The 27,225-nt window shown below is 49.9% G+C and overlaps 9 protein-coding genes across 9 annotated transcripts; 4 read left to right on the plus strand and 5 right to left on the minus strand.

Moving 5' to 3' along the window:
• Positions 1-1,308: 1,308 nt before the first annotated feature.
• LCP9604111_4358 (DNA repair ATPase SMC5) lies at positions 1,309-5,137 on the minus strand (the record flags this gene model as incomplete). Its single annotated transcript, XM_039072048.1, has 6 exons — positions 1,309-2,433; positions 2,482-2,609; positions 2,664-2,736; positions 2,791-3,681; positions 3,734-4,645; positions 4,706-5,137. The coding sequence occupies 6 exons, from the start codon at positions 5,135-5,137 to the stop codon at positions 1,309-1,311; spliced, it is 3,561 nt and encodes a 1,186-aa protein (XP_038929400.1).
• A 199-nt stretch (positions 5,138-5,336) lies between these two features.
• On the plus strand, positions 5,337-5,711 carry LCP9604111_4359 (uncharacterized protein; the record flags this gene model as incomplete). Its single annotated transcript, XM_039072049.1, has 2 exons — positions 5,337-5,447; positions 5,523-5,711. 2 exons carry the CDS (start codon positions 5,337-5,339, stop codon positions 5,709-5,711), a joined length of 300 nt encoding a protein of 99 aa, XP_038929401.1.
• A 468-nt stretch (positions 5,712-6,179) lies between these two features.
• Positions 6,180-8,227, minus strand: LCP9604111_4360 (ankyrin repeat and BTB/POZ domain protein; the record flags this gene model as incomplete). The annotated part of the gene is made up of 3 exons (XM_039072051.1): positions 6,180-7,779; positions 7,837-7,922; positions 7,994-8,227. 3 exons carry the CDS (start codon positions 8,225-8,227, stop codon positions 6,180-6,182), a joined length of 1,920 nt encoding a protein of 639 aa, XP_038929402.1.
• A 548-nt stretch (positions 8,228-8,775) lies between these two features.
• nimA (serine/threonine protein kinase nimA) lies at positions 8,776-11,093 on the plus strand (the record flags this gene model as incomplete). Its single annotated transcript, XM_039072052.1, has 3 exons — positions 8,776-8,827; positions 8,896-8,948; positions 9,006-11,093. 3 exons carry the CDS (start codon positions 8,776-8,778, stop codon positions 11,091-11,093), a joined length of 2,193 nt encoding a protein of 730 aa, XP_038929403.1.
• Positions 11,094-12,026: 933 nt separating this feature from the next.
• LCP9604111_4362 (WW domain binding protein 11) lies at positions 12,027-12,908 on the minus strand (the record flags this gene model as incomplete). Its single annotated transcript, XM_039072053.1, has 1 exon — positions 12,027-12,908. The coding sequence occupies one exon, from the start codon at positions 12,906-12,908 to the stop codon at positions 12,027-12,029; it is 882 nt and encodes a 293-aa protein (XP_038929404.1).
• Positions 12,909-14,311: 1,403 nt separating this feature from the next.
• Positions 14,312-14,904, plus strand: LCP9604111_4363 (uncharacterized protein; the record flags this gene model as incomplete). Its single annotated transcript, XM_039072054.1, has 2 exons — positions 14,312-14,587; positions 14,674-14,904. The coding sequence occupies 2 exons, from the start codon at positions 14,312-14,314 to the stop codon at positions 14,902-14,904; spliced, it is 507 nt and encodes a 168-aa protein (XP_038929405.1).
• Positions 14,905-16,055: 1,151 nt separating this feature from the next.
• LCP9604111_4364 (ribonuclease P Rpr2/Rpp21/SNM1 subunit) lies at positions 16,056-16,688 on the minus strand (the record flags this gene model as incomplete). Its single annotated transcript, XM_039072055.1, has 1 exon — positions 16,056-16,688. One exon carries the CDS (start codon positions 16,686-16,688, stop codon positions 16,056-16,058), a length of 633 nt encoding a protein of 210 aa, XP_038929406.1.
• A 315-nt stretch (positions 16,689-17,003) lies between these two features.
• Positions 17,004-19,021, plus strand: LCP9604111_4365 (ATP-dependent RNA helicase SUB2; the record flags this gene model as incomplete). The annotated part of the gene is made up of 6 exons (XM_039072056.1): positions 17,004-17,256; positions 17,379-17,516; positions 17,776-18,186; positions 18,243-18,603; positions 18,658-18,915; positions 18,976-19,021. The coding sequence occupies 6 exons, from the start codon at positions 17,004-17,006 to the stop codon at positions 19,019-19,021; spliced, it is 1,467 nt and encodes a 488-aa protein (XP_038929407.1).
• A 2,719-nt stretch (positions 19,022-21,740) lies between these two features.
• Positions 21,741-27,165, minus strand: LCP9604111_4366 (uncharacterized protein; the record flags this gene model as incomplete). Its single annotated transcript, XM_039072057.1, has 3 exons — positions 21,741-23,816; positions 23,914-26,858; positions 26,931-27,165. 3 exons carry the CDS (start codon positions 27,163-27,165, stop codon positions 21,741-21,743), a joined length of 5,256 nt encoding a protein of 1,751 aa, XP_038929408.1.
• Between the last annotated feature and the right edge of the window lie 60 nt (positions 27,166-27,225).

Here is a 27,225-nt window from a genome sequence, read left to right on the forward strand (position 1 = left end):
ATTATTATATGTAGTCACAAGGTACAAGGTACATGCTCTCAATAATAAGTGCAGGCTGCATAAGCAGTCTGCAATGATATACAACCATTCAAGTCACCAGGCCGCCCAGATCTGAATATGCCGGGTGTGGCCGAGATTGTGTGACGCTTGAACACTGGCTCTCGTGACATATTACATTGACAATATATGGGCTATTCAACTAGGTTGCGGTGTTTCTTTGTCTTCGACCCCAACGGAGTACTCCGGTACTCCGTGGTGAGACCTCAAGCCACGTTATTGGGGGCCGTTGAAAAGGATCAAGCAGCAGAGTGACCAATGCGCTGATCTGAGTCTGCGGACCGTGCATGGCTCCCAGCGCTATGATGCATCACTTGGCTTAGTATTGAAACATGACGTATCGTCTTTGTAGGTAAGAAGAAGAGAAGTGACTTCACTACGGAGTACATAGGGGTTTCCAACCTTCAAGTTGGAATAGAAATAAGAGATTCGTTTTGCGAGGTGGGGAAATGTCCGCAAGTGATCCCAACTGGGTAAAGAGAAAGAGAGGATATAATACACATACAAATATCAGGAGCGTCTTTACAATGCATCGTAGAATATCGAGCCAACGGACCAAAAAGCAGCGTCGATCAGCCCCGTGCGGTATATGCATGGCCATCTCGATAGGGGATGGGCTAGAGATGAGACAAGAAGAGTACAGTTGAAATCAAAGGAGACAAAGAGCAAATTAGAGTTGATCTTAGCGAAAAGGATGTTAATGCCGACAGGTCATTGGTGTGCAATCCTCCGGTGATCGACCGAAATGTCGATCTGAGCTCTCTTCTTTACTGCAAGCGATCTATTTCTCTTTCGGTCGAATGGTCCGATCCGAGCATGAGAATGCTTTTCGAACTTTCTAGGCCAAGGAAGAACCAAGAGAAAATCGTAAACGGTTGTATTTGACCCCTTTGGCCTTGGAGCAAGTTCGTCCTTTACTGCGGCTCCCTTTTGGCCCCGTATGCATGATCGGCCACTCCGTGTCTGTGCGAGTGCTTGGTTCACGTCTGTTTCCAGGATCTTTAGTCTGATCGTCATATCTTCTGACATTTCGTCGAGCACAATATGCTGATAGAGTATAAAACCATTGCTCGTGGTTACATCGAAAATATGCTCCTTGTTCTTAGAAATTAGAAATCTACATACTCTGGACAATAGAGCCCTTCCGAGGTTCGACCGACAGATTGGCTAAATGGGGTAATAGGATAAATTGGTAAATTGGTAAATTGGGTATCGCAAACTGAGCATAAACTAAAAACCTCAAGAACTTCGTTAGGCATAGACGTCCACTTGACCATTGCTTTGCATGGGTTCAGATGGGCCACTGGTGATCGCTCTGGCGGCCACCTTCCTCATGTTCTCAATTGCCTTCTTGAAGTTGGCCTTGTCATAATCTTCGGGCATATGCTCTCCACTATAGATGCAAAGCACGCGCATACCCGGCTTGTAAGAGAGTTGTTCAAGCAGCTTAGGTGTAATGAGGAAGTACTGGCCGCCCCCGCCACCGCCGATGGGGTTGCCGCCTTCGTCGGTTTCTTCGGTTTCGTCCGAGGCACAGGCAATGTCCACCAGGCGTCCGTGAACCATGCGCTCGTTTCGCGGGTCCATACCTTGATTGATCTCATCCACAACGCGGAATGGCGAGGCGGAGAGCGACTGCAGTGCCATGAGATAGAAGATGGTACTCACCGCTCGTTCACCACCGGACTGGCGATGTGAATCCAAGACTGACAGCCCCGCGCCCTGACGGAACTGGACGTGAATCACGATCGACCACTCCCCGAATTCGCTAGCACCAGGCTCGCCATTGGGCCCAGCTTCACCTTCCGCTTTGCCCAAGGTGACCTGGCCAGCACATCCAATGCGGCGGAAAGAATCCGAGAAGGCATCGCTAATCTTCTCGATGAGCGCTTCCAACCTAGGCTCCCAGTCCTTGCGGATGTCCGTGATGGCGTTGTCAATTTCCGTAAGCTTGTTCATGAAATCGGCGAGTTTGGAGCGCAACTTCTCAATGGATTTTCGACGGTCTTCGAATTCTTTGATCATCTGGCTACTACCACCATGGGTGAGTTCTAGTCGGGCCTTCTCAGAGTCAATGTCGGCTTCGAGCTTATCTATGTCATGATCGTTGAGTTCTTCAAGTAGAGATTGCGCGTCGGGTTGGTCGTGCAGTTCTCGGCTGATTTGCTGAGCTTTTTGGAAAACTGCTCTGGCCTTCACTTTGGATTCCCTTAATTTGACTGTAGCCTCCTGCGCCTGTCGTCTCTTTGTTTCTAGTAACTTCGTACTATCAATGTTGCGATGCCGCAGGGTCTGAAGGTCGGAAGTTGCCTCCAGGAATAGGACCTCGACTTTCATGAGCTCCTCATGAGCTTGACGGAACAATTCGACAGCATCCTGCATTCCGTCAGATACGGTAGATAGAAATGTCAGTGATGAACTTACGGCATATTCGACAGCGACCTCGGCCTTTTGAATTGCCAATTCGTCTTGCTGGTTGCGAAATTCACGAACTCTCTCCCGTACCCCATCAAACATGGCTGTAATGTTTTGGAGTTTGGCCTCTTGTTGAGCTGCAAGCAGTTAGACAAATACCAGACGGCAGAAGAACAAGAAACGAAACATACATATTTTCTCTGGGATTGCTCGGTACTGAGTGTGAGCCGTCTGTTTTGCGCTCTTTTCTTTCTCGATGTCTGTCTGTAGTACGATTAGTATATCGTGTGACGAAAACAAGAGGACTATGCGGAATACCATTTCTCGCTCGGTCTGCTCGTGTTCTTCGCTTATTTTTTTCACGGCAGCCCTTTCGGACTCGAGCTTCTCCTTGATGTCCTGCAGCTGTTCATTCCATAACGTGATGTTCTCTTGGTGTTCACGTTTAAGGGAAACATCAACAGGCTGTTCGGTCCACACCTGAGCAGGCTTGATCTCTCGAACCCGAGTTGATGTGGCACCAGGTCCATACTCTCTACGCCGAGTCACTTGATAGCTTTTTTTCCCAGATACCCAGGAGCTCATTGAACCCTCCTCCAAGCGGGCAAAAACTTCATTTGAAATTTCACGCAGTCCGATAGGAGTCAAGTGTAGGCTCTTCTCACTGCACAGCATGGCAATGACAGGATCGGGCCCGACCAGAAAATCCCTTGCCCAACCATCGAATCCCAATTGGGCAAGTTGATCATTCGTCATTGGAGGCCTCATAGTATCCAACGACAGCGAGCAGGTGCGGATGCTAATGTCATGGAGTCCCAATGTTTGGTTAATCGCAAATTGCAAGGTGCGAAAATCATTCCTGGTCTGTACGGTGAACGACGTGAAGTCTGTCTTCTGGAATAAAGACTCGACAGCATCGGCAAATTTGGGGTCGGTGATTGAGCACGTAACGATTGGAGGGCCGAAGACTTCTTTTTCAAACTTGCTTTGGTTTTCAAGAAGCCATCTATAGGCTTTCAACGTATCGTTGGAAGATTTCTGCAACTTGAGTTCTTGTTGGCCGGAGGCTGAATCCAAGCTGCTTAGCTGGAGTTCGGCCTGCTTGATACTCCTTTGCACTTGCTGTTGCTGCTCCTGGAGTGGCTGTCTCCTATCTTGGATTTCTCTGGCCTTTGCCTCAAGCTCGCGTTTTTCGCGCCGTTTCTCTCTCTAATGTTGTGATAAGTATGCTGGTCCAAATCGGAAGACATAGGGTTCTTACCAAGGTCTCGTTGTAGAATTCCGGGTCGAACTCCACGGCCTCCTCTTCTTGTTGGCGTCGAAGTCTATGGATAGCTTGCTGAGCAGATGCTGCTTCGGACTTGTGCCTCTGACCACTCTTTTTTTCGGCCTCAATCCGACCTTTGAGATCCTTCATCCTATTCTCAAATTCATCGATTTTTTGGCCGCGTTGAGTGGCGACCCTAGATGCCTCGTCAACAGAATCCTTTCGATCATCTTTCACAACGTTCAATCGTGCGATATAGGCCTCTTTGGCGTTGACTGCACGCAAGATAGGCTCGTTTTCTGCCTGAATCCGATGATATTCACGCTCAGCTACAGCTTTGGTAACCTTCAGGGCCTCGACAGCATTGTGGTGTTCCTTGTACTCGACAATTGGACGGCAACGCTCAAGGATTTCGATTTTCCGCTTGATCACAGCTCTCTGACGCATTCTTTCAACGTCGGCTCTCTGCATCTCTTGGCGATTCTCCATATTTTCTAGCAATTCCTTGTCACCACTGTTGTCCATCTCGAGTTTCTTCTGCTCAGCTCTCAGTCTCTTCAAGGCATCATGCCATTGGGTCATTTCCGGACCAGCTGCTGCTCGTTGCGTGGAATGAAGAAGCTCAATCGGTGTAAGTGCAGCAAACTCGGCGACTTTATCCTGAGGAAGAAACTGGCAGAGATTGTCTACCTGGATGGCGAAGGACTGAGCCAGTTTCAACACATCGTTCTTGGAAGCGGGTGCTCCGTTGAGTGTAAATGAGCTTTTATTGCCATCGCGCTTGATGAGTCGCTGGATGACAGGGTTGTGACCAATCTTGGGCGGTCCGCATAGTTCAATCTCAATCGTAGCCTCTCGGGCCCCATGCTTCACAAACTCGCCTAGTTCCTTGGCGCGTCCAAGGTGCTAAAGATCAGGTGAGTATCAGTATAGGGAGGCTGTGCAGTATTATAGTCCGGGTCTTACCTGAGGTCCCCACCCCAGGCCTAAGCAGATGGCACAGACCAGGGTGCTTTTGCCCGTTCCATTTGGACCAATGACCATGTTGAGCTTTGGTCCAGGATAAAACACTGCTGATGTATAAGTCACAAAGTTTGTCACCTTAATCCGCACGATCGCGCCCGGCTTATAACCACCGGGACCAAGACCATCGTGGGCTGTCGCACGCGGGACCTGAGAAACTGCTTCCGGTATTTCAGATCCAGCACTATCCCCATCCCTCTCTCGTTCCCCTTCGCCTTCGCTCTCGTCTCCAGAGTCTGATCCGCTATCGCTTTCAGCAAGGTCCAAGCGGGGACGTTTGTTGTTCGAGGGTTGGGCTTGGGGAGTAAACGTAAAGTCTTCGTCTTCTTCATCCTCACTGTGAGGTCGACGACGAGGAATACTGGGTGATGCCATGCTTGTTGGAACCCTCAAATAGATGTAGAGGGAGCCTCATGGGCTGTCTGTGAAATTCGCTTTGTCTGGCTGTTCTTTGTTCAAGTCCGACGCGAGGAACGCGTCCGCGATCAATAAAGTCCGATTAGTAGGCGGTGAGAGCCTCGAAATGGCCAATTGGTTGCAGCCAAAACAGCTTCGACTTTGTATAGCACTCACCATGCCTCCTCCGAATATCAAGCGGTTGATCTTAACTACTGCAGTTGTTTCTATCACTATCACGGGTACTCTTTATGGCGCTCGTCTCAAAACTGATCAAGAAATTGCTGAGGTATGAGCGAATCCGCCTAGATCGAATTTATCCATTTACCTGCAGCATTTCAGATCTAACAATGATGCGACATAGACAGTAAAGCAACGACAACAATCGACGTTTGATGAGCAAACCAAAGCTCTCCAGGATATGCGCTCCAACCTGATTGCTCGGAGAGGCATAATTGAGAACCAGATACGAGACCTGGATGCAAGGATGCTAGAGAAGCAGCAGAAAGGCATCAGTGGTGATGCTCAAGATCAACCGAGTGGAGGTCGATGAGCCTATGAAGTAATTGCCCAACGGAGGCAACGGATTCACAACTACCGTTCAACGCGAACCAACCCACGATGCAACCGGCATGCTTTGAGTCTCCGAAGGACCGGGCACCACTTGCGATTCAAATACAAGGTGGCGGCTATCGACTACATAGTTCCAACATAGGTCTTAACACCCACTAGCTGCGCAGCAAACTTTCTACTAGGCCTGTTGCACTTGTTTTTGATCTTCGAGTCCCACAATCCAACCATGGCCTGCAAAGTCTGGAAACATTGGACTTGCTTCGATTGATGGATTTGACTGCTTGTACATAACTTGGGGTGCTATTCAAATCAACTATTACTTCTTTTGTTTATAAACAAGAATATATATTTTTTCCTCTCGCCCGAAGTGCTAAAGATAATAGTGCGATGAAATCAGGAGACGCCGTTGGTCGACTAATTTGGAAGCTAGTGGCGAGACCCCAGACGCCTAAGCCTCGAGGTTCAGTCTTTCCAGCAAATCATCCAGCTTTTCGAGCAAGATCTCATAGTTCATCGCATCTTCCGAGAATTCATCCTCAACAACCGCGCCGTCGAGAGTTCGAATCTCCGGGGCATGGACTTGTAGCTGCTGGCCTTGATTGGGGATAGCCTCCTTGGAAACATTCAGGGTCTGTACACCTTCTGTAAGATCTAAAATATCTTCCAGCGGCTCGTCTTCGTCTAGATCTTCCGGTACTTCTTTTTCTTCCATCATCTCATTCAGACCAGCCTCACCAAATCTCAATCTAAACCGCTCTCCAAGATAGAACCGGATATCATCCAGCATTTCAATGGAATCGGTTTCCTGTCTCGCCTTGATACGAGATGCTGATTCCTGGATCAACTCCGCAAATTCTGGCCTATCTATATGGGCTTCCAGTCGATATGCGAGATATCGAGCAGCGAACTCTTCCAATCTCTGCACGCGCGTCAACCACGCCGCTCGAACGATTAAGTAAATGTCAATGTCATCTTCTTCCGCGCCTCCTCGAGTTTTCGCAGCCTCCGCCTGGGACATCCCAGCACTACCGAGGGTGCTGATGACCATGGCGGCTTTCGTCTTCAGCTTCTCAATGAAGAGCATGTCTGCGGCGAATAGGACGTCGACAGCGATTTCTAAGGGGAAATCGGCTCTTTCGGTGTATAGGAATGTAAGAATAATTTCCAAGACTTCAGGCGAACAGTTGACGTCGATGATCGTCAGATGCTCATTGAGGTAAGCTTCGCGAAAAGTGGATGTAAACATTGCCTGGAAAAACTCAGACCGCAAAAGCATTGCTCGATGGCATGGGAAGATGATCGATTTCGGCGCCTCGAGGTTGTTCTCATTCGCGGTAGAGATAGCGCCAATAGCAATCGAACTGGATGTGCCATTTCTGACCTCTGATGTGTCAATGTCCTCTTCCTCCTCATCATCGGGGAGTTCATCCGCTCTCAGAAGAACATCAGCGAAGATTGCATTGCTTCGATCCCACTTCACTTCATCCACCTTCGAAGTCTCCACCTCGAGCTTGTTCCCCAGAATATTCTCCTGGAACCATTGTTCCATTTGATCTCGGCCCTTGGAAATATCGTCGGTTCTTCTTTGTCTAGCACGTCTTCTGTCTCCACTATCAAGGATACTGTCTAGAAGACTAGGTATCTCCAAATACTTGGAAATTCTATCCAGCGCTGCAAAAGTCTCGGACTCCATGAAGCCTGTCCCTGGTCCACTTCGCAAGTCCCGAGGAGCTTCTCCAAAGTACAGATATTTGATAGCCGCACCGAATGCCTCCGGTGAAATGGTGCTGGGGAGATTCCATGTTGCAGATTCTGGTGCCACGGCCAGTTTACCATGGAAGTATGGAGAGCGTGCCGCGAGGATGAATTTGTGGAGGTGGAGCGATTCGTCGGATGCCGTCACAACAATATCTGTTGTTAATGGAGATTCACGGGTAAGAAGTGTAGTTATATGCGCGGCTAGCGGCTGGAGGGGGTCCGTGGACTTGGAATAATCATATTCCAGAAGGAGATTTCGTATCCGGTCGTTTAAAGCATTATAGAGACATCTATAGAACCACCATTGTTAATTCTAGCCACTTCATAGAGAATCAATTGCTATTTACCTCTCACCCTGAAATGTGTCTCGCTCACAAAGTGCACCAGACTCGAGAAGAAGTTGCGCAACCTCATAATGACCACAGAGACTCGCCTACCAGGTTCATTGATTATTATGCGATACACGGGATTGGCACGGTCAAATTATCAATATATTGTACTCACCAGAATCAATGGCGTATAATCATAGGGATCACGAGCATTAACATTGACGCCCTCGGTGATTTTCTCCTGGCAGACTTTCAGATCGCCCTGACGGCATGCGCTGCATAGTTCACAGAATGGCGCACTGAGATCTAAAGGGTTATCATCCTTAATAGTGCCCTCCTTAATCAATTCCTTCTCATTGACTAAGCTGATCTCTAGCTGGTCCTTCCGCAGCACAGTTGGCTCATCCATCATGCAGATTGCCAGGAACAACAGGTCGAAGTGGGATGAGGCCGAGGGCAAACTGCAACGGCGGGGCGGAAACTGGCTTATCGATAAGAATCACGTGATTGTACAACTGTGAAGTCTGAGATTAAGGGGGTGTCCTATATTGTAGAGATATTTGGAAGAGTAAATAGTGACTAGAATGGTTAAAGTATGAATCAATGTATATACATAGATATAGATATTCAAGTATACATCACAACAAGAACTGTAATAATCATAATTGGTTAAACACCATTCGCCTCCTTCCGACCGTTTGATCGACCTCCCCTACCGCCTGCTGGGTTGGGGAAAGCGCCATAATCACCGTTGCATAGCAACGATCCCCCAAACACCCGTCTTCAAAGCTCCAATTCATATTGCCTTGACTCTTCCTCAAATCTTCAACTCTACAGCTAGACTTTTTTTTACTAACACAGGATCTTGTTTTATACCGTTCATGCATCATTGACCCTCATTCTTCTGTTTCGCCTTCACCTCAACGTCCTAAACCAACTCTACAGCAATCTATAGCCATGGCGATTGCTTTGGCTGAGGCCGATAAGTATGAGATATTGGACAAAATTGGTAAGTTCTACCTTTTTGTGACCTAATTTGTATCCTACGTGCTCAAAACTAATCTCATATTCATTCAGGTTGCGGTTCCTTCGGAATCATTCGCAAAGTCAAGCGGAAGTCAGATGGATTTGTAAGTGTGCATAGTTGGCGTGTTGCAACCAGAACTAACCTCAAATTGCTCCTAAAGATTCTTTGCCGCAAGGAAATCAACTACATCAAAATGTCTCAGAAAGAACGCGAACAACTCACTGCCGAGTTCAACATTTTGAGTTCCCTTCGTCACCCAAACATCGTCGCATACTACCACCGGGAACATCTCAAGGCCAGCCAGGATCTGTACCTTTACATGGAATATTGTGGTGGCGGAGATCTAGGCATGGTCATCAAGAACTTGAAGAAGGCCAACAAATACGCCGAAGAGGAGTTTGTCTGGCGCATTCTCTCCCAGCTTGTCACTGCTTTATTCCGGTGTCACTACGGATCTGATCCCGCCGAGGTCGGATCAAATATTCTGGGCCCGGCTCCCAAGCCATCTGGACTCAAGGGAAAACAGGGGCAAGTCACTATTTTACATCGCGACCTGAAGCCGGAGAACATCTTCCTCGGTAGCGACAACACCGTCAAGCTTGGAGATTTCGGCTTGTCCAAACAAATGCAATCCCACGACTTCGCATCGACTTATGTTGGCACACCTTTCTACATGTCACCGGAAATCTGCGCAGCTGAAAAATACACCCTGCGCTCCGACATTTGGGCGGTCGGCTGCATCATGTACGAGCTGTGCCAGAAGGAACCCCCTTTCAACGCTCGTACCCACATCCAACTAGTTCAAAAAATTCGCGAGGGAAAGTTCGCCCCCTTGCCTGATTACTATTCCCCAGAGCTCAAGAACGTTATTGGAAGCTGTCTGCGGGTCAATCCCGATCACCGCCCTGACACATCTGCTCTGATTCACCTTCCTATCATTCGCTTGATGCGCAAGGAGAAAGAGGTTGTTGACCTCGGAAAGACCCTGCGCCGACGTGAGGAGGTTGCTGTCCATAAAGTCCGTGAAATGGAACAGAACCTCGCCAAGAGAGAATCAGAAAAGCAACACATCAAGGCTGAAATCGAAAATACGGTTCGACGAGAGTGGGAGGTCAAAGCACGCTTAGAAATCGATCGCCAGGTGCAAAGCGAACTTGACAGACTCCGCAAGCGATTTGAGTCTGAAGTGCAAGAAAGGGTCGCCATTGAGGTTAAGAAGTACAAGCACAACACCTCCAATAGCAATACCTCCCGGGACGATGTGTTTCGCACGAGTACCAATGGCTCTGGGTCCTCTCGATCCAGCAATCAAGGTTGGCGGTCTTCTCGGTCTTCTGCCAACACGACAGACGACAGCGATACTACCCCCTCATCAAACGCCGACATCAGCCAGCTATCTCTTGGCTCTCCTCCATCAAATACCCGAAAGCAGCCCAAGAAGGAGACGCGAACACCTTTTTGTCGGTCCAAGACCGTTGTTGATTCACCGGTGGATGTTCAAATGGCCGAGCCGTCACCTATTTCAATCGCTTCGCTTTCCCTATCCCCTCGCCGCACTTCCGCCCAAGGAGGCGCTCGCAACATCTTTGCAGAGGCCGAGCGGACCAAGGCTAAGTGGGAGCCCACCCTAGCCTATTCTGATGATGATGACGACACCCCCGACTTGCCCTCACCAACTCGGCCTAAGGTGAAGCCCGACCCATTGAAGGCGCCACGACGACCTCTACTTCGCCAGAACACCGCGGCTCTCATGCAGAAACTTAGCACGCAACCTTCTCTCTTCCCTTCCGGCGGTACCCGTCTTCCTCAATCGACGAGTGCATCTGCTTCCCAGTCTGAGGAGCGCAGTGTAAGTGAGAGCAGGGCTAGGTCTCCCCACCGCCGTCTAACTAAAATCCCATCATCTGCCAACCTCGCTGCCGATGCGGGTACCTCACCAACCCGCAAGAGTGCATCGAAGCAGCAACCTCCTTCTACTAAGAACGGGGGTGGTGGCGAAGAGATGTTCAAGGCTGTTATGCAACGCAACATGGGTGGCCGTACCCTCGTCGAACTCGCACAGGCGAGAGCTGGAGGCCGTCCGATGGATGAAGTCAAGCGTTGTGCCAGTGACTCGCGCGCTGGCGGCCCCACCATGAGCGTGAAATGCTCTGAACGTGATGCTCCTGCTATCTGGAACCCTGAACTGGATGAGATGCCCAGTCCCTTCCTTGCCCGTGGCAGGAAAGTTATCCGCAACCTGCGGTAGTCTTTTACTTACATTAAATATCCTTTACATTTACACTGTTCTTTCGGTTTGGTTCTGGTTTCGGCTCTCTTATGACGCCTTGGGGTATTGGAGTTTTTTTTGGATTGAAGGTTTTTCTTTCTTGGATTTGGATTTCGATGGTTTGGTTTCTTTGCTTTGGTTTCTTTGGTTTCTTTGGAAGCCCCTTTTTGCCCACCGTTTTCGGTTTTCGCACTTCGCTTCTTGCGCATACTTTCCCATTATGTCACGGAGTTGGCACTAATGTTTTCGGAGCATCCTTGCCATGCAAGGCACGGAGTTTGATACATATGCCCATGTCTCTTTGCATTCGTTGGCTACACACTTGCCTCCCCGACTCGACTCTTTACCACTTTTCTTTTGTTGTTTATGCCGTCATGCCCCTTTCCTTCAAAAAAGGAGACGATTGAGTTCTCTTGTACATTTATTGCGTTAGCCATGCATTGACTGTCGAATTTCTGTACTTGTTTCCTGTTTCTCTGAACGTCTCATCTATTACTCGTGGTGTCCTCCTCCGCACACATGTTGCTTAGTGGTTATATTGGACTAATATTTGCTATGCCTCCCACTCGGGAGTACTTCACCTAATTCTTCTTCGGAAAGATTACATATTCCGGGTTCTGGTGCTTTCGATGCTTCAATGGGGGATGTACATATCCATTTCAGAAGAAGTAAACATGTTTCGTGTCATTCCAGACTTATAACAGCCCCGCAGAAGTTTATGCTGACTTCCTAAATGTGGGAGTCGAGTCATCCATCTACAGCGTTAGCCCTACCCTAATATGCCTCACCAGTACACTTTACCACTCTTTCAAACTACTAGATGCATAGAATAATAAATCTGCACATCTGATTGAAATCTGCAACATAATACGTGAATGATGTTCAATGAAACATTTTGACCAAAAGATCAGATTAAGCCCACGCCTCCTCATCTTCGATCTCTTCTATCTGAACAGACTTACTCTCCTGGTTAAGACGCCGCTCCTCTTCTTCTAACGCCAACATCCAATCCTCCTGTGGTGAATCGCCAGCTTGTGCTTCCGGAACGGGGCCGGCATGATACCCAGCCTTCTCAAGCTTGTCCAACTCTTCAGGTTCTAACAACTTCCCCTGTCCCTTGATTGACTGCTGTTTCATTCTGACCGCAGCCGGAACAAACTTCCTAGTTGCCTCTTGTCGCAGGTCCCGAATCTGAGGCTTCGCTTCGTAAACGGTCCTTGCTGCTGGAACCGCCGTTGGACGAGATGGCAGTGGGTGAGGACCACTACGCTCAACGTTCTGTTCTGAAGGCACATTTCCATCCCATCTGCGCTGGTGCTGGCGTGGGATTGGTGGCGGTGTATCCCGCGGCATGGGTATCCTTCGCACGTCCTCATCCGTATCGCTGGTGTCACTATCACGAGGCATTCGTGTTTCATTTGAGCCTCGCCTTCTCTTCCCAAGCACGCCGTCACCACCACCCCGTCTAGAACTATCACCCTGGCGGCCTCCTCTGCCGCCGTGATCGAACTGGGGTGCCTTGTCGCCAAGAGCTTCGCGCGCCTTCAAAACGCCCCGCAAATCCTTTTCTAGCGCTTCGAGAAGCTCCTTATCGCGCGGCCGTAGTTTTTGCCCTGATTCCTCGGCTTCTTTGAAGCTGTTGATCTGACGTTGAATTCGATCTGGGTTGCGGCGCGCAAGTTTCTCGTTTCGGCGGGCTAGTGCCTCTGATTTGCCTTTCTTCAACTCTTTTTGTTTATCCTGTTTCCGTTGCGCTGCGGCAGGGTTGATCGAGCGCTCTTTGTCTTTGGCCATGACGTCGTGTTGGTGTTGGTGTGTGAGTGGTCTGTAATTATCGGTATGGCGTAAGCTAGCTGCGCAAGCGGGTAATAAATGCCACGGACTCTTGGCGAATCAATTGAAGAGATCGCAGATTAGGTACCGGCACAAACGTCTGGGCTCTGTGGGGTGTCGCACGTGAAGGGTATAGTTGGAAACAAGAATGCAGGGCGCAGACTAGAAAAGAAAGCGCGCAATGAGGATGGCCAGTGTGTCTATTCCGCAGAATAACAGGCGATCAGTGCGTTAGGTCGCCTCGTCTAGATCGATCGCGTCGGGCCGTCAGGTCGATAGTCCGAGACTACAGGTGGGTGATGCTCACAGGCCGAATGTAAGAAAGGCTACGAACAAGCGGTGTGTCAAATAAAATCACCAGTTTTAGCTTCACGGTTTGAGCAGCTAAGGTTGGCTGTGATAGTAGCGGCTGAGTAAAGAAGTTAAAGTTGAAGTTGGGACTTGGTCAAGTACCAGTCCTAGATAATTTTGGCAGAAATCCAACATGCACAGCGGAAAAGAAAGCGGTGTATTTTAGGACCAATCATGGAAGTTAAATCTCATCTGGTCGCTGTGGTTCTCCGTAGAGAAACTAAAGAGTGGAGAGAGAGAGCTACCATGGTTCAGCATTATTGAACTACGACTACATACATTGTACATACATCGTACATTTTACATCTATGTTGATTTATATATAATCAATGTTATCATTGCATATATAGAGATGTATATCATTGCCCATTGCTCTCGATTCTCTTATATTCCTGGTGGGCATTAATGTACGGAGTAGAGCCTCTTGAAACTTCCATCTCAATGAGATAGGTGCAGAGCCTATGCAATATTCAATATCAAAGAAAAAAAAAACATCGAAGAAGTACTTGAGGATGAAACAAAAGAAAACTCTGAAAATATCAATACAATAAATACATAGGCTGCTAAAAATTACTTTTTCTTGATGTTCGTTCCATCTCCAAGCCCCTCTTTATGGGGAAGTCCGAGGTATCATATTTCCGCCTGAGCCTGTGCTCCAAAACATGCATATGTATAAAAGAGAAATCTCACTAGCCTCTTCGTCGGGAGTGTAACTGGCTTCCCTCGAGCCGCGCGCTGTCTGTTGAGTTGCCGCCAACCTTCCAGCGGCTCACACCTTCTTTCTCCGCCTCTCTTTTTCCTTTTTGATTTCTCCTCATAGGAGAAAAAAGAAGCTTCTCTCCCCTCCTCAGCCGTCAATAGTCGCATTCCCCGGCCTGACTGCAGTATATCGCAAACTCTCCTCTTTACACTCTCCATCCTCCATCATGACCTGTGGTCCGTTTGGTCTCACATCGAGTTTGATCGGCGCCTCGTAGACTGTCGCGGTCGGAGCATGTCTCTGCCGGGACCAAATGTCCGTCTCAGCCTCGATTCCCGACACTTCGCTTGGTCTCACCTCCTCCGAGATCCAGATCCTCCGACAACAGCAGCAGATTGCCTTGCAGGGCGGCCATGCCGGCAATGGGGTGGCCAGGGGAAGAGGCACTGGAAGGACCAGCAATTCCAGCTCGCGCGCAACCAGCGCTGCCAGCAGCCAGGGTCGCTTGCTGCTAGACCCTATGAGCCTCCGCGCACTATCGCACCAGCTGGATGGATTGCAGGCGCAGATCAGTCACCGGATCGAATATGTATGTTTCCTCCTCGGTCCTTGACCGCATGTCCATATCATCGGGAAATCACATTTCGTTGTTTTAACATAGGACATCCTTGCTAGCTCGAGGATCAAATGCAGCGCTCCATCCAAAACACCTACGACCGCGCGGGAAACGTCATTCGAAATGCCGATGCGGAAATTGCCCGCACCCGTGAAATCTTGGCCTCTATCGACGAGTTAGACAATGAGCTAGCGAAGATCGCCCATATCCGTGATATTGTCAAGTCATTCCGTGGCCGGATCGAGAATCTAGATCACCGCATTGATCAGAGTTCTCGGCGCCGACGATAATGCCTTCCCATAAACACTCTCTCCAAATACTTCCTTCAACCCCACCTATCTTGAAGCGCTCCGAAAGACCATGTACGGTCCTGCGCTCCGCACAACTCACTTTTACTCGACCACTGGATGGTCCGACCGATACACACCTATATTTTCTTCACACAAGTATCCGAACCAGAACACATCAAAGCCGACAGAACAAGAAACAACAGACTATATATCGAATGTGTCCTCATGAACCCTTTTTTTAATGCGCGCCAATCACCGTATTCATATATATGTCACATTTCATTACTCTGGGTATCTGCTTGATGAAACAATTGGCTGAAAGAACTGCATGCCTATGTTGTAGAGACACCAGTGTTGAGCAGGCGACCTCGAACGGACTGCAGTATCTTCATGACTGCTTGAGCTGCGTCGATGACGGCCATGAGAACTCGGTTCCCACCCGGTGGGAATCCATGAGATCTGATGACTATCATGAAGGGTTTTGAATGTGATTTAAAGCGCATAAGCACAACTTGTCTTATGCGTCTCCTTGTTTGATTTGATGCTTCTGCTATTTCCCCTGTTGCTTCGATTCCCCTCTCTGCATGTTGCGTGTACATTGCTCCGGGTTTTCTTTTTCTGCGTTGAGGTTGGCCCATGTCCATTGCTAGGATGATTATAGCTTGGCTTGTGGTGTTCTGCAATATAATTGGGAACAGTTTCTTCAAAACGATTGAATCGTACGTCGCTCTGCGTTGAGTCCTCCAAGGTTGACATGGACATTGAAATGTCAGGGTCTCGATTTGAATAGCAAGCAGGTCGTCGGTGCAGTCGCTAGAGATATATTGAGGCTACTCAAGGGGGTTGAGACTTCTTCCGGCGATGATGGTGGAAATCATTGCCCTGGTTTGATGGACATCCCTGGCGATCGTAGCTGAGATCTCATTGTAAAAGCCGACACAAAGCAAGTTCGACGGGCTCCTGCAGAGCGCCTTGATCATGTAGTTGATATAGCAAAAGGGAGCGCGCTGGCCTGCTGACACGCACACCTTGAAAGTGTGGCCGCATTGGTTTCGGGTTTTGTAGGACAGGGTGTAAGATTCAATACATTAAAGTGGCCCACGCGTTGACCCCCCACGCGTAGTCACTGGATTTGGCGAGTGCTATTCACGTTATTCAGACACCGCAGCATCCAACATTGGCACATTCTGTTCACATAATTCGACTGCTGCTCCTTGCGACGACGCGGAGGTATCTACTTTTTGTGAATTCACATCGCGTAGCAAGGCCGAGTCCTTCTCCTGGCGGCGTTCAACGAGCTTTTTCCCACGTTTCTCCGTCTGAGGGAATCGTTTTTCTGTCCCGCACAAGAGGCACCGGACGACCAGTACATCGGCCCATGGCTTCTTGCCGCCACGACTTGCGTTTCTGATTTCATGCGAGCAAGTCACCTCCGGCGTCAATATTGTATCACAGCGCTTGCAAACCGATCTCTTCAGTGTGACCGGCAACCGAATCTGCGTCTTCATTGCCACGGCGCGTAGATGTGATACACATACCCTTGAGAGGTTTCCCAATAGCTCTTGTTGTTGAGTATCTAATGTGTGGCCATTATCCCCTGAGTCAACATGACCAGCAACAGAGGTGTGTTCATTGTTGTGGACTTTGACGTTCTGACCCTTGGCGAGTGTAGATTTGCTCTGGAAATATGCGGCGGCTTGGTGTAGGTAATCCAGCCGTGCTCGAATATGGCTCTGAGTGTTCTTGAAATTCTTGACTTCCTTCTTTCCCTTGGCTTTAGCCATTCTCGAACATTCAACAGAGCAACAAGTGGATCTCAAAATTGTGTGCTGCAACCTGCACTTCGAGAAGAGCTTCCCATCGACGCTAGACCCAAAGCGGTGAGGCTGAATAACCACGTGATGCTCCCTTGGTGAGGTCTTCGTCCTACCGCCTTATGACTTCTTCCCCTACACCTTTGTCTATCGAGACCTGCCACATTCCCGCGGTCCATACGTCTTCTCCTTATTACCTTTGTCTACTTTCACTTCAACCACACGTCATCTCTCACTCGCAATACTTTTTCCTCTTCTTATCAAAACTCGCCTACTTACGTCGCCATGTCTCACGAGGAAGATCTTATCGACTACTCTGATGAGGAGCTTCAGACCACCACAGCACCGGCCACCACTGCTGCGCCTGCCGCCACGAATGGCGATGCCGACAAGCAGGGCGACTTGACTGTAACCGGCGGCCGTCCCGACAAGAAGGGCAGCTATGTCGGTATTCACTCTACCGGTTTCCGCGACTTCCTGCTGAAGGGTGAACTTCTGCGCGCCATCACCGACTGCGGCTTCGAACATCCATCGGAGGGTTAGTCTAACTCATTATTCCCACAAGCGTTCCTCCATTTGTCCAATCTCCAACGTCCGTCCATCCTCGCGGGAGGAATCTTCTGTCGGTATTTGGCAATCAGTCGTGTTTCGAATCTGCAGGCGACATGAGGATTATTGCTCCTGAAAAAGGACAATATGTCTTTACAATATATATACGTTTGGTCCTGTGGCGCTCTTGCGCTAAGCCTGAGCCTATGTTCCCAACTCTCACGTACTTCGTGGAGATTGGCGCACGCGGTGGAAGACTGTGATATTTATCACGTTTGCCTCCTTGTGAGGCGCACCTCATGTTGTCTGCAGAATATGATAGGATGTGCACAAAAAGCCTGGCTTTTAAGTGTTACATATAGTCATGGTGGTTTGATCAAGCGGCGGAAGATGACCGCCTGCATCAATTTGATGTTGTCGGGGGATGGACGGACATTGCGAGACGACTATTTTTTTTTGCTTCTTCTTTCGTCGAACCCAATCTAACATCGGCTCCGCCTTCCAACAGTCCAGCAAGTTTGCATTCCGACTTCCATTTTGAACGTCGATGTTCTTTGCCAGGCCAAGTCCGGTCTCGGTAAGACCGCAGTCTTCGTTCTCACCACCCTTCACCAATTGGAGCCCGTTCCTGGCGAGTGCCAGATCCTGGTCATGTGCCATACCCGTGAACTCGCTTATCAGATCAAGAACGAGTACGCCCGTTTCTCTAAGTACTTGCCCGACGTTAAGACTGCGGTGTTCTACGGTGGTACCCCGATCCAGAAAGATGTCGAAATCTTGTCCAACAAGGAAACCTACCCCAACATTGTGGTCGCCACTCCCGGTCGTCTGAATGCGCTGGTCCGTGACAAGAAATTGTCCCTGCGCAACGTGAAGGCCTTTGTTCTCGACGAGTGTGACAAGATGCTTGACCAGATTGGTATGTGCATGCGATATACGACTTGACTATCACATCTTACTAACATTCTTCCCCAGACATGCGCCGTGATGTCCAGGAAATCTTCCGTGCAACCCCCGCCGACAAGCAGGTCATGATGTTCAGTGCCACCCTTTCCCAGGAGATTCGTCCCATCTGCAAGAAGTTCATGCGCAACCCGCTGGAGGTCTATGTCGATGATGATACCAAGCTCACCCTCCATGGCTTGCAACAGTACTACATCAAGCTTGACGAGAAGGAGAAGAATCGCAAGCTGAATGAGCTTTTGGACAACCTCGAGTTCAACCAGGTCATCATCTTCGTCAAGAGCACCCAGCGTGCCAACGAGCTGGACAAGCTGTTGCGCGAGTGCAACTTCCCCAGTATCGCAGTCCACTCTGGTGTTAGCCAGGAGGAGCGGTAAGTTCATCCGAGTTCGGCATTGGCTGCAGCAATTTGCTGACCTCCATCTAGTATCAAGCGCTACAAGGAGTTCAAGGAGTTCAACAAGCGCATCTGTGTTGCCACTGATGTCTTCGGCCGTGGTATTGATATCGAGCGCATCAACCTCGCCATCAACTACGATCTCCCCGCCGACGCTGACTCTTACCTGCACCGTGTTGGTCGTGCCGGTCGCTTCGGTACCAAGGGTCTTTCTATCTCCTTCGTCAGCAGTGAGGAGGACGAGAAGGTCCTGAAGGAGATTGAGAAGCGCTTTGAGGTTGCCCTTCCGTAAGTTTCTCCAATTCCAAACTAAAATGCTTTTTGGCAAAAGGCTAATTATATCCACAGCGAGTACCCCGAGGCAGGTGTTGACTCCACCACCTACATGGCTTAGGCATGTCTCGGTAAAAACTTTGTTGATTTGAAATTTCTTTTCCTCTTTCCAATTGTTATGGCGCACTAGCTCGGGTTTTGATATGTTTTTCTCCGCCGTTGGGCGCTGCCTCTGCCCCCCACCCCTTGTGGCTTTGAAGTGAGGCATAACCCTTCCATGTATCCGAGAACAGCAATGGAAGCAAGAATGGGTTAGCTCTGCACGACTGTTTAACCGTATCCTGGCCGTATCCTGACGGGAATTCTGGGATCACAATGTGGAGTTGCGATGTCATAGTTATCGACGTCTGCAAGACAAGTCAAAGCCGAAGACAATCAGATAGAAATATGCGCCGCCCTGCGGTCGTGATTCCGACCAGACGACCCGAAGACCCTGCTAAGTTTCCGATCGAGCCGGAGTGGATATAGACACCAGAATTCAATATCTCAACTGTGTTCCTCGTGGTTTGCCCTTAACTGTCGGAACCGGTCCACCCATAACTCTAGGGCGCAATAATTAGCCTCCACTATACCATGTATCTAGAAGCTGAATGTATGTAGTCGGTGGTTGCAGTTCCAATCTGACTTAAAGAGCTTCGTAGCAGCTTTGGTCATCCTTTACCCGATCCTTGTATGAGCGATGTGATTTTGACTGATTCGACGCATCATACTGATCTGAGCGAGATATGTGTGCTGTTTAGGATATCTACCACTCAAAGTCAATACAGCGAGGGTATTCAATGCTGCGACATATCAGTATCTTCTGGTCAAAATTAGAAAATAAAGAGTTCCTGCATGCTATCATGACAACTGTCGAGTTGAACACACGGCGAAGAAATTGGGACATTCGTGAGTCGAGTAGCAAGATACATATAACTAATATGAATGTAGATAGATCTTAGTAGAATTGGCAAAACTCGAGATTTTCTACATGGAAGTACTCAGTGCTTTGTATATATCTCTGCGAGTTAGAAGTAAACATACGGTTGACCGTCCAACACAGAAAGTATCAAGCATAACCAAAGCCCATGACCTGGAATATAATACAGTTACATAATGCATTACCCTGTTTGAGGCGAAAATCAAAGTGAAAACACGAAAAATGGCTTAGCCCAAAGCACTAGCAGCTGGAAAGGCATCGGGTAGCGTATCAGGAAAATAAGGCAGAGACATCAAACCCTGTCCCGAATTTTCAGGTAAATGGCCGTCGGCCCTCTCACTTCAGCGTCGGCTGTTTGTGAGTGCAGAGTCTGCGTTCGCGTGATTTGAATCCGTAACTAAGCAGATATAATATAGAAATGATTGTACTCTGTACTATTACTTAGATCAAGACCACGTTGCGTAATACATAATAATTTAGCTGGCCTCAATGGATTGACAATGCAAATCACTGAATCTGCAATGCATCAAGGACTGACGTGCCCGGAAGTGCAAGGAAGAGTCGGGATGGCATCACCGCATCCGCGTCTCCGAGCCCGGTTCAAACACAACAAATGCCATGGCGTGATCAATTCCGTCAGGTCACTACAGAGCCCTGGAGCTCCGAGGGAAATATCTATGGGCCCTACAACGTACGGAGTACTCGGTATGTTGTACGGAGTACTCTATAGTTAAGTACCAGCTAATACTAAGATACTAGTGATTCCAACACGTTATATAAAGTAGCTCTACATCGTCTCCTTTCCCTAGGATCATTATGGTTAATATGCTTGATTAACGGCTACCCCGGCTGGGGGGGGGGGGTTGGTATACGAAGACAAATATTTAGGTTTAAAAGGACCCGATTGGGTAAAAAGGGTACTAAACCAGCTGCTAAGAAGCTATTTTTAATTATCTGCGATTTAAAAGTTTTAATTCGTGCAGAGGGGTATGCTTTGAGGAAGTCATCTTTATTAATATGGTTGATCCCAGCCTGTATTTTCATTTTAATCAACCGGCTGTACGACCGCTTTACTACCGCAAAATAACCGATATTAAGTGGTTATAAAAGGTGAGATAAATGCAGTGGTATATAAATTAGTATAATTTCATTTTACTTATAAATCTTATCGAATTTTAGGGTTAAATGGCTTCCGTGACCATTGAGTACTAGAAGCCGATACCGATCCTTTAACCGCGGAAAAGTCGATAGAATAAAGAGCTTTTAAAGCTAGCGAAGTCTAATTTTATTAGAAGTCCAGCCATTTAGACTAACTTTAAAACGCCAGTCATTTGGAAGGTTATTAAACCAAGATTCTATATAGACCTTACCTTTGAAAATAATATACAGAAGGAGGGCCTACCCCGCCGCGTTTATATATTCAATTGCAGTTACCCACTCGCAATTTCTGGGTTATAAAAGTGATCTCTGACCGTAGTATTCACTTCTAGTAATAACCTTTGCCGTTACGGTTAAACCTATTGCAAAACCGGTCTCGTCGAAGTTATAAATATTATCTAGGTCAATTCTAAATTAAATAATGGTTTTTTGAATAAGATTAAACCATTCTCCAATAATTTTCGGGTCTTCATATTTTACACGTTCGTAATTATAGTATCTTGAGAATCGGGAGGAAAGAAGAGGATACCATTTAATAAATTCTGTAACCCAGTTTTTACCAACTGAAAGAGCCGGGGTAGATCCACGTTATTTGAGGAGAAGATTCGCCATTTCTCGGACCATAGAAGGCCGGGGGGCCCCTCCACGAGAATCTATAGAGATTATCCATTTCTCAAGCGATTCTTCCTCAGTTTCTGTCAATTTATGACCATTGGCGCGAGTTTCGGCGCGAAAGGGGCCCAATGGACTCTCGCGTCATACTACGATATTGGTCACGGATGTGTCGGCCTTGAGGCCCTCCGAAGTAGACGGTCAACTCCTTGGGATCATTCCGCACGATGTCGGTAATGCGGAAGCCATAGTTATCGGAGAAGTAGGCATCAGCATAATCCCAGACCTGCTGTGCCGCTTTGCTTTGGGTATAGAGCTGCATACCCATGCCCTTTTGTTGACTACCCTGACCAGTGAAAAGGAATGCCGTCTCCTCAGGTTCGATCTCAGCTTCTCCACGCAGAACGGTCTCGCCGCGCCCGACGTGCTTTGCCTCCACTGAGACGATCTTGCGTCCCGCCAACATGCCGATGTGCTGGAAGACGACTTCAATCTTATCTCCCGGTAGCACCATACTCGTGAATGAGCAGTGGAAGCTACGGAAGGCGCCGATGGTTGAGGCACAGGTGTAGTGTTCGACAAGTCCACGTACCCGTGCCGAGGTGTACATGCTGTGCGTGATCAGACCTGGTAGATCTGCATATCGCGACAGCGACGCGGACACATGGATGGGATTGAAGTCCCAGGAGACGTGAGCATAAGCCTCGTTAGAGTGTGGCATAGTGAGAATCAAAGATTCGCCATCGTTAGTCAAGGGACTAGGCTGATCAAACATAGCGCGCTTCTGCACTGGACTACCATGACGCTTGAGGTAATCCATGACAGGGCTACCTCGGCAGGTGACTGCGTGATAGTCTACGGTCGCAATCGGCCGCGAACCACCTGGGAGCGATGAATTCACGCGAACTTCACCAACAGTAGTAACGGTCTTGAAGGTGTCCTTGCTGGCGTATTGGTAGGTCGAACGAAGTACGAAGACCAAAGTCTGGTTTTCCAGGTCGAGCGACCGATCCAGGGGCTGGAACCAGGACTTCGAGTTCAAGATCGCAACCTCCATCGGGCTACGGGGGCAGAGCTCCATCTCTTCCTCGTCCACTTTGCGGAACATATTCTCCCAGTCTGTGTGGTGGCCTCGGTAGAGGAATTGACTGCTTAACTCGAGCACGACCTTATTCTCATGGTACACATCCGCACGTACCTCGACCAATTTACCTGTCTCCTCGATCGTAATGGCTTGTATACGAGACTTGGTCTCAAGTGCATAACCTGCCTGAATGGGGTCCGCATCTGCGGGAATGCGGAAGCCATTGGTGAGATGCACCAGCGTCAACAGATCGACGTCAAGCTCCCGCGAGAAAAGCGGCTTCATCAAAGCTTCCCAGCCAATGACGACACCAAAGTCCAACGGTGCCGCCATCCGTTTGCCACGCCGCTTGCTAGCGGCATCGCTGGCATTCTGTACACAATGGGCGAACTCGGCGATTGAGTCGGCCGTCACCTCAAACTGCGATTCGCGGAAGGTGTCGTGGACCGAGGGCCATGTCTCTGGTGGTTCACCCGCGAACCAGACTCTATAGTAGAAGTCTTTGACACGCTGGTTGCGGCCTTCCATAATTTCATGGATGGGAGCGTAAACAGCCTCACGCCTGAACTGGAACTTCAACTGCAGCCCAATAGCGGCACCTCCAGCATTACGGTAGTTGATGATCTCAAGCGTGATAACGCTAGGCTCATCCACTCGCACCTCCACGACCTTGACCGGCTCAGAGTGTGGCCGATGTTCGAACAGCGTGATTATCGGATCTGCCGAAAGGCCTCCGTGGCCCTGCTGCACCATCACGTATGATTCACGCGTGGGCTGGAAAAGCCGCCGCAGCGGATTCTCGCAGATGGCTCGGCCCTGCACGATCGTCGCTGCGTGGAAGAATGCTTGGCGCCAGCCTCCATTGGAACCGCCCAAGGCCACAAGCCATTCTGCTAACGAGGGTGTTGGTGGCGCACCGGGCGCACCGTCCAGTGGTTTCACTTCATATAACATCGCGCCTGTGTTTCCGACGGGCGAGCAATGAATGCCCAGCTCCGCAAGTCGCCAGTCCTGTGGGACAGAGTATGGGCTGAAGCAGTCGACAATAGGGATACCATCCTGCTGGTATTCGGGATCTTGCTGCTGCAGGCACTCAATGTGTCCATGGTAGATGTTGCCTAAAATGTCGCCTGCCGGCTCGTCCACCTTAGTTGAATATCGCGCCGCCACTGGGCCGTACCCGGCCGACATCAGCGTCAGCAACAGCTGCAAGATCCTCTGACTGCCACAGCGAGTCTTTTTTGAAGTAAGTCTCGAAGTTTTCGTCGAGGACAGGGACAAACGGTACTGGCTTTGTGCCGCGTCTCTGGCATAGAAGCAAAAAGTATTCCGCATCTTGCGTGCCAATAAGCTGGGCCTCAGCGGTCGGCAACCGCTTCAAGATGGCGTTCAGCGCTGTTGTCGGATCAGCAAGAGCCTCGTCGCCGTTGACTTCGCTGAGTCCGGGGCCGGGGGCTACGTCGCCAATGCGGGCATCCACGCGCTTTAGGAAATCTTGCAGGAACAAGCGGTAGGAATCATCGATCCAGCGGCCCTCAGCCGACACATAGGTAAGCGCAATAAAACGGCGCAGAACCTCGGCGTAAGTCATCTCCTCCAAGTCGATAACAGATCCCTGGACATCGCACCCAAACCAGACCTTCACCGAATCGGTATTCAGTCGCTGAATCAGGTAGTCACGGTGTTTCTGCAGATACGCGACGCGCTTACTACGATCAAGGCTGAAGACATTGCGATCTAACTCAGCCCATAGTTGCACACCCCGCGTAGCCAGCTTATGAATAGGTTCCCCCATCTCTGAGGTTACAGTCATAATGCCGCCAGCTGGTTGTGTGTATGTCTGCTCCCAATCACCTTCATCCTCGACTCCTGGCGCATTCACAATTGCCTGTTTCACAGCTGGGCTGGTATGCGCTTCTTTGGCGGTCATCAAACGACTGCCGAGAAGGATACCATCGAAGGGCATGGGCGGGCGGTTATACCGACAGGCCCAATCACCTGTTAGGTAGGGGAATGTGTCCTGTGCACCGCCAAAGCCACTGCCCGCTACAAGAATAACGTTCTCGCAGCGGCGGATGGAGTCGTAGGCTTGCAAGATCGGTTGGTGGAAGTCCTCGAATGAGTGGTGGCCACCACCTCGCCCACCTGTCCATTGGAGTAGAATAGGGAAGGTGGGATGAGCCGATGCGATGTCGAGGACTTGGTATATCGCGGGTAAAGTGCCAGGCTTGAAGCCCATGTGGCGTAGACCGAGCTCGTTGATGTACCGAGTGGCCACCTCGAGTGAAGGCACGCCTGCGCCGATAGTGAGTCCCTCCAGGGGAACGCCGGCCGCGCGTAATTTGGCCAGCAGCGGAATCTGCCACTTCACCGCGTGAGGAGCGGCGTAGATCATGTTGCAGGTGATGCCCCGGCCAGCAGGTACCGCGTCCAGCAGCTTGTAAACGTCTGTCTCCAACTGGGCGGCTTGATGGAATCCGCCCAGTGCCAATTCGACATGATAGCCGGCGCGCATAACTGCCGCACAGAAATCCCAGGCTGCAGTTGTGGGCGTCATTCCGGCCACCATGACTGGTGGCAAGCCCAAGAGGCGACTGAGCTTAGTATCGACAAGCACGCCGCCGCCGGCAATCTGTACCAACTGCGGTCGGTAGCGATTCCGCCATATAGGTCCGTAGACGAGACCCTTGGGCGCAGGATTCCAGTTAAAGAACTCACTGCGATCTCCCAGCTCGGTGCGGGAGCTGGAGATGCCCGTGGCCAGGATAGTACGGACGCCAGTACCCTCCTTGAGTCGATTAGTGAGAGTTCCAATGCCAGATGCACCATCAGGCCCAAAAGCAAGAATATGCGTGGATCCGGGAAAATGCACGGCCCGTGGCCAGACGACTTGCTGGGTCGTTATCATCGCAATGAGCTTGGGAATCAAGTTGACGGCTCCACACTTGCGTAGATCTGTCCCTGTGTGGGTGCAAAAGACAGGGATTCGGAGTTGGTCACCGGTTATGGTGAAATCCGCGACACGCTCCAGCACGCCCGGAGCGACATCTGTTAGATAGCTGCTGTGGAAGGCCGTGGTTATTGGAAGGAATCTGGTATGGATCTCAGGCTTTCGCTGGCTGAAAGGAATCCGATGTTGCAAGCCCTTTGCCGGAGCTTTCACCTGTCGTAGCCAAACATTAAACCCATGAAGTGACAGTGGCGGTCCAGCCAAAACGGCATTGGTAGGCCCGTTGATTAGAGCTATCTCAATGCGGGCATCAACGGGCAAATACCCATTGACGGAAGCTACATAGGTGCGGAGCTGGGAGATTGGACAGTCTGCCACACTCAGCATGGGTCCTGGAAAGCCCTCGCCGTTGGCTTCGGCGTCTGCGACAACAGCCGGCGGCAGCTGGCCCACGGCAAATTGGTCCTGGCTGGCAGTTCCGATGGCGAGCAGCAACCGAAGCGCATCGAGCGCGAGCGCGTCGAATTGCGTCCATGATTGTGCCACTACAATCACAGTGGCTGGGATGATGCCTTGAGAATGTCCCGTGGCTCCAGCAAGCGCGGTCTGAAGCTGGGCAGGTGTGGTACCCACTATGCGTCCGACGACTCGATACCAGGCCAGCTGCAACAAACCGATGAGCGGCATACTGATAGACGCACCGATTAGGTAGTCAGATGGTGGCGTACGATCCGGGTTCTCGAGCCAGGTGACTATGTCCATGCCGTTGTGATAGAATCGACTAATGCTCTCCTCACGGGTCTCGCGCTGCAGCATACTCGAGACTGACGGAATGAGGTCTTCCACCAGCGGGCGATAGGTCTGCCAGAGCATCCGCAGCTCTTCAAAGTAATCTTCATCATTGCCCTGCCCGCCGAACACAGCATATAGTCGTGCTTTGCGTTGCTGCGCGGCAGCCAGGAGCGCAGAAGGTGCCGCTGGTCGACTGACTTTGCGCAGAACATGGCGCGCACGTACGTAAGCAGCTAAAATGGCCGACTCGGCGTCTGCGGAGATGTCCAAGGCATAGACTACACCATGGATCTCGCGCTGCAGTAGAATATCACGATCGAAGGTATCGAGGGCGATGGTCAAAAGATGTCGGAGATCGTCAGCCAATCCATGAGGAGATTGCTCTAAACGACGCACGGTAAAACCAATAAAGCGGGCTCAAAGCTCCACCAGAGAGGATATCGGCTCGGCCCCACCAGCGGTTTGAAGATCATGGAGAAAGTCATCGCGCAGCTGAAGCGCAGCGGGGAATGAGGCAGTAGAAATGGAGAGGGTATGTGTGAAACGGCCATCTGTGATGGTGAGGATTTGGCTGCCCCAAATGTTGCTGGGCGACGACGAGGTGGATAGTTCATCAGGCGTTGACCAGTTCGAGGAAGTCGAAGCCGACAAGACAGCCGACGGCCCCGGCAATTCGGTCGAGATCAACATGACAGAGAAAAAATTGAGCCGCCTAGGCTAGGCGTCAACATATTTTTTTCCCCATCGCGA

This window comes from Penicillium roqueforti (assembly GCF_015533775.1).
Source record: "Penicillium roqueforti strain LCP96 04111 chromosome Unknown scaffold_09, whole genome shotgun sequence".
Lineage (NCBI taxonomy): Eukaryota > Fungi > Ascomycota > Eurotiomycetes > Eurotiales > Aspergillaceae > Penicillium > Penicillium roqueforti.